This window comes from Hemibagrus wyckioides, linkage group LG03 (assembly GCF_019097595.1).
Source record: "Hemibagrus wyckioides isolate EC202008001 linkage group LG03, SWU_Hwy_1.0, whole genome shotgun sequence".
NCBI classification, from domain to species: domain Eukaryota; kingdom Metazoa; phylum Chordata; class Actinopteri; order Siluriformes; family Bagridae; genus Hemibagrus; species Hemibagrus wyckioides.
The window spans coordinates 26994463-27007645 of record NC_080712.1 but is presented as its reverse complement, the minus strand read 5'-3'; the positions used below and the strand labels follow the sequence as shown (position 1 = coordinate 27007645).

At 40.4% G+C, this 13183-nt stretch overlaps 1 protein-coding gene across 2 annotated transcripts in view; it reads left to right on the top strand.

Moving 5' to 3' along the window:
* The window catches only part of wdr11 (WD repeat domain 11), a 112624-nt gene that overhangs the window by 18932 nt on the left and 80509 nt on the right, over positions 1-13183 (top strand). Inside the window, exons 7-9 of one of the 2 annotated variants that reach the window (XM_058385658.1) lie at positions 3745-3847; positions 5265-5472; positions 5941-6041. In XM_058385658.1, the coding sequence (XP_058241641.1) occupies positions 3745-3847; positions 5265-5472; positions 5941-6041 (412 nt within the window). Of the gene's footprint in view, positions 1-3744; positions 3848-5261; positions 5473-5940; positions 6042-13183 lie in introns of both variants that reach the window. The other variant, XM_058385657.1, reaches the window with a different exon arrangement.

Genomic DNA, 13183 nt, shown 5'->3' with positions numbered 1-13183 from the left:
ACTCACTCACTCACCCACTCACTCGCTCAGTCATTCACTCACTCACTCACTCACTCACCCACTCACTCGCTCACTCAGTCATTCACTCACTCACCCACTAACTCACTCACCCACTCACTCGCTCACTGTCATTCACTCACTCACTCACTCACTCACCCACTCACTCACCCACTCACTCGCTCACTCAGTCATTCACTCACTCACCCACTCACTCGCTCACTCACTCACCCACTCACTCACCCACTCACTCGCTCACTCAGTCATTCACTCACTCACTCACTCATTCACTCACCCACTCACTCGCTCACTCAGTCATTCACTCACTCACTCACTCATTCACTCACCCACTCACTCGCTCACTCAGTCATTCACTCACTCACTCACTCACTCACTCATTCACTCACCCACTCACTCGCTCACTCAGTCATTCACTCACTCATTCACTCACTCACATGCTTACTTCCTCACTCGCTCACTCAGTCATTCACTCACTCACCCACCCACTCATTCACTCACTCACTCACTCACCCATTCACTCGCTCACTCAGTCACTCACTCACTCACTCACTCACTCACCCACTCACTCACTCATTTACTCACTCACTCATTTACTCACTCAGTCATTCACTCACTCACTCGCTCACTCAGTCATTCACTCACTCACTCACTCACCCACTCACTCGCTCACTCAGTCATTCACACACTCACTCACTCAGTCATTCACTCACTCACTCACCCACTCACTCACCCACTCACTCACCCACTCACTCACCCACCCACTCACTCACCCACCCACTCACTCACTCACTCACCCGACACACTCACTCACCCACTCACTCACCCACTCACTCACCCACCCACTCACTCACTCACCCGACACACTCACTCACTCACCCGACACACTCACTCACCCACTCACTCACCCACTCACTCACCCACTCACTCACTCACCTGACACACTCACTCACCCACTCACTCACCCACTCACTCACCCACTCACCCACCCACTCACTCACTCACCCACTCACTCACTCACTCACCCACTCACTCACCCACCCACTCACTCACTCACTCACTCATTCACTCACCCACTCACTCACCCACTCACTCACTCACCCACTCACCCACTCATTCACTCACCCACTCACTCACTCACTCACTCACTCATTCACTCACCCACTCACTCGCTCACTCAGTCATTCACTCACTCACTCACTCACTCACTCACTCACTCAGTCATTCACTCACTCACTTACTCACTCACCCACTCACCCACCCACTCACCCACTCACTCACTCACCCACTCACCCACTCACTCACCCACTCACTCACTCACTCACTCACCCACTCACTCACTCACTCACTCACCCACCCACTCACTCACCCGACACACTCACTCACCCGACACACTCACTCACTCACCCACTCACTCACTCACTCACCCGACACACTCACCCACTCACTCACTCACTCACCCACTCACTCACCCACTCACTCACCCACCCACTCACTCACCCACTCACTCACTCACTCACTCACCCACCCACTCACTCACCCACCCACCCACTCACTCACTCACTCACTCACCCACCCACTCACTCACCCACTCACCCACTCACTCACTGACTTCTGTATATCTCACAACACTAAAACTCTGGTGAAAATCCCATATCTGAAAATGATTCAGGGGCACATCAGGAGTTGGTCTTTAATGTGAGTTAGAGATTGACTTCAAATCCTGAGAACCCTAATATGTGTTTGAATGAAAAAAAATCCACTTTTACTTTCCTTTAGCACTGCAGCCAGGTTCTCCTGCATTGTCGTCGTACAGCATCATTAACCCAAATGTTTACGAGGTCTGTTACATCACTATCCTGCCACTAATATCCTTCATTGTTCCTTCCCAGACGACTGGAGATGTAATGTTCAAAGAGCACATATAGACCACAAACTGCTATAGTGTCTGTTTTTTAATACTATTTTTATTGGTCTGTTAATTTATTTGTGCAAGTGTGAGGTTATATTTGCAGCATAAAGTGCACTGACTCCCACTCGTATACAGGCATGACCTCTCTATTAGCACGAGTGTCCATGTTCTGTAAGTGTTGTAAAGCTCTTGTCAGGAAGGACATTTGCATGACTAATGGCGCAGCTGCAAAAACAGGACTGGAACAAGCGATAGATCGTGGGAGCGGGCAACTAGTCAAAAAACAACACACAACCCTCTCTCTCTCTCTCTCTCTCTCTCTCTCTCTCCCTCCCTCTCTCTCCCCCCTCTTTCTCTCAGTCAGTTTCTCTCTTTCTTTCTCACTTTGTCTCTCATTCTCACCCTCTCTCTCTCTCTCTCTCTCTCTCTCCCTCTCCCTCCCCTCTTTCTCTCAGTCAGTCTCTCTCTCTCTTTCTCTTTCTCTCTTTCTCTCTCTCTCCCTCCCTCTCTCTCCCCCCTCTTTCTCTCAGTCTGTCTCTCTTTCTTTCTCACTTTCTCTCTCTCTGTCTCTCTCTCTCTCTGTCTCCCACCCCCCTCTTTCTCTCAGTCAGTCTCTCTCTCTCTCCCCCCTCTTTCTCTCAGTCAGTCTCTCTCTTTCTTTCTCTCTCTCTCTCTCTCTCTCTCTCTCTCTCTCTCTCTCTCCCTCTCTCTTTCCCCCCTCTTTCTCTGTCAGTCTCTCTCTCTCTCTCTCTCTCTCTCCCTCCCTCTCCCTCTCCCTCTCTCTCTCCCCCCTCTTTCTCAGTATCTCTCTCTCTCATTTAATGTAAAACATTCCTATTCCTAAATGCGTAACCATTCTTTTCTCTTGTTTTAAACATTTGACTCTTTCCATTTCTAAATTTCCCTTCATTAAAGTAACATGAACACATTCGAATGCTACTAGAACAGAAGCCATTGCCCCCAGCTCCTTAATGACATTGTAATGTTATAGCCTTATTCAAACACTATTAAAGATATTAAAACAGTGTGATTGGGATAGCATTTTGATGTAGTCTAATGCCTTTCTTAGAAATTCTTTTAAAAGGTGCATGCAGCTCGGCTCTAATAACTAGCCGTGTGATTTTAAAGTAGAAAACCCAAATATGTGATTTTCATGTGTTTTGTTATTGTCCTCGGGTCTTTGTACTGTAGACCTCTGTATTAAAAGTTGCAGTGAATAAAAAAAACATTAGAAGCTATAAGCCATATTATATTAGTGTAGAGGTGATGAAATGTAAAGTGATGAAAATATTAGTAAATAATTAGGATGTGCACCGGGTAAAAATATTACTGGATATTTTTAAATATAATGTTTCAATATGCAAAATAACATACTAATAATTTACTATAAAAAAATATCATTGTTATTTGCATTTTATATATTAAAAATCAGTGCCCAGGCTTGAAATTCCCGCTTGAAATTTCACTGCTTGATCGAAAAAGTCCATGATACTGATTTGTTAATTGTGTGATTTATTGATTTATTTTTCATTTTAAAATATTGCAATAAACGTCTAGTTTAGATAATTTTAATTATTTGCAGTCCTATTAATTAAAAGGTGCATTATGTAAGATTAGGTTTTTTTTTTAGGCCCCATTATTAGCCTTAATGTTTGAAAAATTCCCACCCATTTTCATGAAGCTCCGCCCCCAGGATCTTCGGTAGCTGTGACATTACCTACTGCATTTTGTCACTTGTTGCTTCACATAAAATCTCTGAAGCCCTTGAAGGAAAATGTGCTTTCACTGCGTCACACTGTGCCTTTCCTTCCATGCAGGTGATTCCCTGCGCCCAGAGGGATGCTCTCTACTGCCTGCACGAGAACGGCTGCATCACACTGCGCGTGTGCCGATCCACTGCACTCTCAGCGGATGAACCAGGCAAGTGCTCCCTTCCTTTTTTTTTTTTCTCGAACCTGTGTTTAACCACCTACATTAAATACTATCTATAGCTTCAATTGATGTTCATTAATACTACACACACTCTACATTATTTATTCTACTGATTAAGTTTAGTATAAGCTGCAAGTCACTTTTTTTAGTGCACAATGTTTTCTCATACAGTTGTATCCTTTAAACTAAATACTACTCCAGACTCAGTAGTGATGGAGCATTGGGTAGTGCTTTAGTGCTTTTTATCCAGGGAAAAAAAGCTGCCAGGTATTTAAACGATGATTTATGATAGCATTTCTAATAATTAAACATAGATGCAATGAGCCAGCTCTATACTGTGTGTGTGTGTGTCAGCAAACTGCATGATCATTTGTCATACATATATTTATTTATTTATTAATTTTTAATCTTCAGAGTGTTCCTCAGTACAAATATATGATTATGAGTGTATGATTCATAACATATCATGTTTTGGGGTTGTAATTTGAAATCCCAAGACCAGACTGCCACTGCTGGGCCCTTGAACAAGGCCCTTAACCCTCAACTGCTCAGTTGTATAAAAAATGAGATAAAATGTAAGGTGCTTTGAATAAGGGCATCAGCTAAATGTAAATGTAATACATTTTGTGTTGTGTTTTTGTTATATTTGTATAACAAATTTGTATAAACAATTTAGAACTATTTTATTTTATTTTATGAAATACATAAATCCTGTTGGTCAGGTCTGTGCTTTCATGCATTGGTTTAGTAAGTTACACACTCTGTATAATCTCATCACTTAACTTTTGTTAAAATCCAGTAAAATTCTCACTTCCATGCTCTGTAGCAAAACTTGCACTAAGTTGGGAGTCAGAGTGCGAGATGCAGTAGGCTACAGATGTGAATATATAACCCACGCCATGTTTAGATTACAGAAATCCACTGCAAAATATTAAATAAGTATTGTATATTATAGCGCTTCTAGCTAGAAGCCCTGACCGTGGTGGGTCAAAGGTAATCTTGATTAACATTTATCATGGTGCAGCTACAACTACAGCTACGGCCAGACGTAAAATGGGCTTTAGAAGAGGTTTAGAAATCTAATGAAACTTTAATAATAATAATTGTAATTCATTTTATGTATTCCAAGATTAAATGTGTTAAAATTTCCAGTGTATTAAAGGTGTGTAAAGGAAGATTAGTCTTTTATTCCTTGAAGAAGATTAATAATAATGATTAAGAATGATTAAGAAATATTTTGAGATCAGATTTTATGAAGCTCCGCCCCCAGGATCTTAGATAGATAGATAGATAGATAGATAGATCACAAATCACTTTTAAGTTCTTCGCAACTTCCAGGTAACTTGTACTAAAAAAATAAAAATTGATTATGGCATCTTTAACCTGAATGTCAATGTATCAGCAGTGGCGTCTGAGACGGAGCAGGGAGTGCAGGAGCTGTCGTATGATCTGAGATCTCAGTGTGATGCCATTCGCGTGACTAAGACGGTGCGGCCGTACCGGGCGGTGATCTGCCCCGTCAACGAGAACCGAGCTGCGCTGGTGGTGAGCGACGGGCGCATCATGCTCTGGGAGCTCAAAGCTCACACTGGAAAAGCTTCATCCAACATCGGGTACTTTGGATTACACTCATCATGATCTAGATTAGACCATTTGTGTGTGTCTAATCGAATCGAATCTAATCTAATTGATGTTCTTAATTCAAGCAGGCTTGTGTAGATGAACTGAACTGAACCACACCAGAACTGCAGTGCTGTACTAGTAGTAGAGTTGCTCAGTACTGTTATTAAAGTGACTAGACTCCCATGCATAGATCAGACTCAGACTGGGATAAGGATAATCCTTTGGATTAAAGTTTCAGCAGACTTATTAAGTTCTTTTTATTCAGCAGTCATTAAAATTCAAAGTCTTTATTAGGGCTACGTTTATAAAAAAAAAAAGTTCCATACTGTTCATCAGTGTCATTTTAGAAAAATCAGTATATTAAGTGCAAAAGGTTCTAATGACCCGTTACTCATTTGCACTCTCTCTCTCTCTCTCTCTGTCTCTCTCTCTCATATCTGTTTCTTGTTGGATTACAGGTCAGGCTTGTCCCCGCTCTACTCTCCGGTAAATTTTTGTGGAACCCCATTGGGTCAGAACCAGAAACGAATCCCGGACCTCTCCCTCAACACGATGATCGGTGAGTCATTTTGCTGTGAACATACACCTTTGCACGTGTTACAACTTATGCAGTTGATTTTATTTACAATCGTTATGTTTATTTCATTTCTACAAGGGTTGGTCAATATCTAAATATCTCATGATATTTACTTATTATTAAAATATTGTGATAAATGAAAAGGGAGAAGCCGAGGGATTTGCACTAGGCAAACTACAATTAGTACAGCAATTGCCAGTGTTGAGATAAAAGAAGTACAATAGATAGATGGATGGATGGATGGATAGATGGATAGATACTTTATTGAACCCAGAGGAAATTTAAGGTGTGTACAATACACACTCGGTCACAATTCACACCTTCAGTGAAGTATTATATTCTGCAATTTTTGCAAATCATCCCATCACTTGAAATATATAGTTTATGGAAAATGCTGAGAATTTTTTGAGAAAGTTGCCACAGTGGGCATGTCATGTTGTTATGGTTACAGAGATGTTTATGAGGCTTAGTGGTTAGCACATTTGCCTCACACTTCCAGGATTGTGGGGTTGGATTTCTCCCTGTGCTTCAAGGGTTTCCTCTGGGTTCTCCGGTTTCCTCCCCATTCCAAAGACTTGCATTGTAGCTTGATTAGCATCTCTAAATTGTGTGAAAATGTGATTGTGCCCTGTAATGGGTTGGCATCTCACATCACCTAGGGTGTCCCACATCTTGTGCCCTAGGTCCTAGGACTCATTCACACACTCATTCACACCTGGAGTCAATTAAGCATCACAAGCTGACCTCTCAGCTTGTTTTTGGAAACCGGAAAACCCAGAGGAAACTCAGGGGGAGAATGTGTCAAACTCTGTGTAGTGACCCCGAGCTCCAGATTGAACCTGGGAGCCGTGGTTCACAGCATCACACTCACACATACACATTTCACAGCTCCTCAAGCTGTCTAATTAAGATACTATTTAAACACCATATGCAGTTTTGCTGTGACTGTCAGCTGTTGATGGGGAATAACTTCGAACCATCAGACTGCAATCCTGCAAAAAACAAGACTAATGGAATACTTTATGCTGATGACTGGGAAAAAATCATCATCTTGTCTGAATTCATAATCATGCGATGCTTTAACACTGCAAAATACCTTAGACAATCTTCACAGTGGCTAGATTTATTTTATAAGTGTTGTAGATATAATCTAAAAATGAACTATAACAATGATTGTAAAGAATTATTGTGCTAAGCCTTACCTTACCCAGAATCTTCAACAATTCGCTACATTCCACTACACTACACTACACTGTTCTACAATTCACTACACTCCACTACACTACACTACACTGTTCTACAATTCACTACACTACACTACACTACACTGTTCTACAATTCACTACACTACACTACACTGTTCTACAATTCACTACACTACACTACACTGTTCTACAATTCACTACACTACACTACACTACACTGTTCTACAATTCACTACACTACACTACACTACACTGTTCTACAATTCACTACACTACACTACACTACACTGTTCTACAATTCACTACACTACACTACACTACACTACACTGTTCTACAATTCACTACACTACACTACACTACACTACACTACACTGTTCTACAATTCACTACACTACACTACACTGTTCTACAATTCACTACACTACACTACACTGTTCTACAATTCACTACACTACACTGTTCTACAATTCACTACACTACACTACACTGTTCTACAATTCACTACACTACACTACACTGTTCTACAATTCACTACACTACACTACACTACACTGTTCTACAATTCACTACACTACACTGTTCTACAATTCACTACACTACACTACACTGTTCTGCAATTCACTACACTACACTGTTCTACAATTCACTACACTACACTACACTGTTCTGCAATTCACTACACTACACTACACTACACTGTTCTACAATTCACTACACTACACTACACTACACTACACTGTTCTGCAATTCACTACACTACACTACACTGTTCTACAATTCACTACACTACACTACACTACACTACACTGTTCTACAATTCACTACACTACACTACACTACACTACACTACACTGTTCTGCAATTCACTACACTACACTACACTGTTCTGCAATTCACTACACTACACTACACTGTTCTGCAATTCACTACACTACACTACACTACACTGTTCTGCAATTCACTACACTACACTACACTACACTACACTACACTGTTCTGCAATTCACTACACTACACTACACTACACTGTTCTGCAATTCACTACACTACACTACACTACACTGTTCTGCAATTCACTACACTACACTACACTACACTGTTCTGCAATTCACTACACTACACTACACTGTTCTGCAATTCACTACACTACACTACACTGTTCTGCAATTCACTACACTACACTACACTGTTCTGCAATTCACTACACTACACTACACTGTTCTACAATTCACTACACTACACTACACTACACTGTTCTGCAATTCACTACACTACACTACACTACACTGTTCTACAATTCACTACACTACACTACACTACACTGTTCTGCAATTCACTACACTACACTACACTGTTCTACAATTCACTACACTACACTACACTACACTACACTGTTCTGCAATTCACTACACTACACTACACTGTTCTACAATTCACTACACTACACTACACTACACTACACTGTTCTACAATTCACTACACTACACTACACTACACTACACTGTTCTGCAATTCACTACACTACACTGTTCTACAATTCACTACACTACACTACACTGTTCTGCAATTCACTACACTACACTACACTACACTGTTCTACAATTCACTACACTACACTACACTACACTACACTACAGTGTTCTACAATTCACTACACTACACTACACTCCACTACACTACACTACACTGTTCTACAATTCACTACACTACACTACACTACACTGTTCTACAATTCACTACACTACACTACACTGTTCTACAATTCACTACACTACACTACACTGTTCTACAATTCACTACACTACACTACACTGTTCTACAATTCACTACACTACACTACACTACACTGTTCTACAATTCACTACACTACACTACACTGTTCTACAATTCACTACACTACACTACACTGTTCTGCAATTCACTACACTACACTGTTCTACAATTCACTACACTACACTACACTGTTCTGCAATTCACTACACTACACTACACTACACTGTTCTACAATTCACTACACTACACTACACTACACTACACTGTTCTGCAATTCACTACACTACACTACACTACACTGTTCTACAATTCACTACACTACACTACACTACACTACACTACACTGTTCTACAATTCACTACACTACACTACACTACACTACACTACACTGTTCTGCAATTCACTACACTACACTACACTGTTCTACAATTCACTACACTACACTACACTGTTCTGCAATTCACTACACTACACTACACTGTTCTGCAATTCACTACACTACACTACACTGTTCTACAATTCACTACACTACACTACACTACACTACACTACACTGTTCTACAATTCACTACACTACACTACACTACACTACACTACACTGTTCTGCAATTCACTACACTACACTACACTGTTCTACAATTCACTACACTACACTACACTGTTCTGCAATTCACTACACTACACTACACTACACTGTTCTACAATTCACTACACTACACTACACTACACTACACTACACTACACTACACTGTTCTACAATTCACTACACTACACTACACTGTTCTGCAATTCACTACACTACACTACACTACACTGTTCTGCAATACACTACACTACACTACACTACACTACACTGTTCTACAATTCACTACACTACACTACACTACACTGTTCTGCAATACACTACACTACACTACACTACACTGTTCTACAATTCACTACACTACACTACACTACACTGTTCTGCAATACACTACACTACACTACACTGTTCTACAATTCACTACACTACACTACACTACACTGTTCTACAATTCACTACACTACACTACACTACACTGTTCTGCAATTCACTACACTACACTACACTACACTGTTCTACAATTCACTACACTACACTACACTACACTGTTCTGCAATTCACTACACTACACTACACTACACTGTTCTACAATTCACTACACTACACTACACTACACTGTTCTGCAATTCACTACACTACACTACACTACACTGTTCTACAATTCACTACACTACACTACACTGTTCTACAATTCACTACACTACACTACACTACACTGTTCTACAATTCACTACACTACACTACACTACACTGTTCTACAATTCACTACACTACACTACACTACACTGTTCTGCAATTCACTACACTACACTACACTACACTACACTACACTGTTCTGCAATTCACTACACTACACTACACTACACTACACTGTTCTGCAATTCACTACACTACACTACACTGTTCTGCAATTCACTACACTACACTACACTACACTGTTCTGCAATTCACTACACTATACTGTTCTGCAATTCACTACACTACACTACACTACACTACACTACACTATACGATTCTGCAATACACTACACTATACTACACTTTTCTGCAATACACTACACTACACTGTACTATTCTGCAATACACTACACTACAATACACTACACTGTTCTGCAATTCACTACACTACACTACACTACACTACACTACACTATACGATTCTGCAATACACTACACTATACTACACTTTTCTGCAATACACTACACTACACTGTACTATTCTGCAATACACTACACTACACTGTACTATTCTGCAATGCACTGCACTACACTGTTCTGCAATACACTACACTACAGTACACTGTTCTGCAATACATTACACTACACTACACTGTTCTGCAATACACTACACTACACTGTTCTGCAATTCACTACACTACACTACAATTCACTACACTACACTACACTACACTGTTCTGCAATTCACTACACTACAATACACTATACTACACTACACTACACTACACTGTTCTGCAATTCACTACACTACACTACACTACACTGTTCTGCAATTCACTACACTACACTACACTGTTCTGCAATTCACTACACTACACTACACTGTTCTGCAATTCACTACACTACACTACACTGTTCTGCAATTCACTACACTACACTACACTGTTCTGCAATTCACTACACTACACTACACTGTTCTGCAATTCACTACACTACACTACACTGTTCTGCAATTCACTACACTACACTGTTCTGCAATTCACTACACTACACTACACTGTTCTGCAATTCACTACACTACACTATACTACACTACACTACACTACACTGTTCTGCAATTCACTACACTACAATACACTATACTACACTACACTACACTGTTCTGCAATTCACTACACTACAATACACTATACTACACTACACTACACTACACTGTTCTGCAATTCACTACACTACACTACACTGTTCTGCAATTCACTACACTACACTGTTCTGCAATTCACTACACTACACTGTTCTGCAATTCACTACACTACACTACACTACACTGTTCTGCAATTCTCTACACTACACTACACTGTTCTGCAATTCACTACACTACACTACACTACACTACACTATACGATTCTGCAATACACTATACTACACTTTTCTGCAATACACTACACTACAGTACACTGTTCTGCAATACATTACACTACACTACACTGTTCTGCAATACACTACACTACACTGTTCTGCAGTACACTACACTACACTACACTGTTCTGCAATACACTACACGTCAATACACTACACTACACTGTTCTGCAATACACTACACTACACTGTTCTGCAATGCACTACACTACACTACACTGTTCTGCAATACACTACACTACACTACACTGTTCTGCAATACACTACACTACACTGTTCTGCAATACACTACACGTCAATACACTACACTACACTGTTCTGCAATACACTACACTACACTGTTCTGCAATACACTACACTACACTGTTCTGCAATACACTACACGTCAATACACTACACTACACTGTTCTGCAATACACTACACTACACTACACTGTTCTGCAATACACTACACTACACTACACTGTTCTGCAATACAATACACTATACTACACCACACTGTTCTGCAATACAATACACTACACTATACTATTCTGCAATGCACTACACTACACTATACTATTCTGCAATGCACTACACTACACTACACTGTTCTGCAATACAATACACTATACTACACCACACTGTTCTGCAATATAATACACTACACTATACGATTCTGCAATACACTACACTATACTACACTGTTCTGCAATACACTACACTACACTATACTACACTGTTCTGCAATACACTACACTACACTTTACTATTCTGCAATGCACTGCACTACACTACACTTTACTATTCTGCAATGCACTACACTACACTATTCTGCAATGCACTACACTACACTACACTTTACTATTCTGCAATGCACTACACTACACTATTCTGCAATGCACTACACTACACTACACTTTCCTATTCTGCAATGCACTACACTACACTATTCTGCAATGCACTACACTACACTACACTTTACTATTCTGCAATGCACTACACTACACTGTTCTGCAATACAATACACTACACTACACTGTTCTGCAATACAATACACTACACTACACTGTTCTGCAATGCACTACACTACACTATTCTGCAATGCACTACACTACACTACACTTTACTATTCTGCAGTGCACTACACTACACTGTTCTGCAATACAATACACTACACTACACTGTTCTGCAATACAATACACTACACTACACTGTTCTGCAATGCACTACACTACACTACACTGTTCTGCAATACACTACACTACACTATTCTGCACTACACTACACTGTTCTGCAATACACTACACTACACTATTCTGCAATGCACTACACTACACTGTTCTGCAATGCACTACACTACACTACACTGTTCTGCAATACACTACACTACACTATTCTGCACTACACTACACTATTCTGCAATACACTACTCTTTACTATTCAGCACTACACTACACTTTACTATTCTGCAATGCACTACACT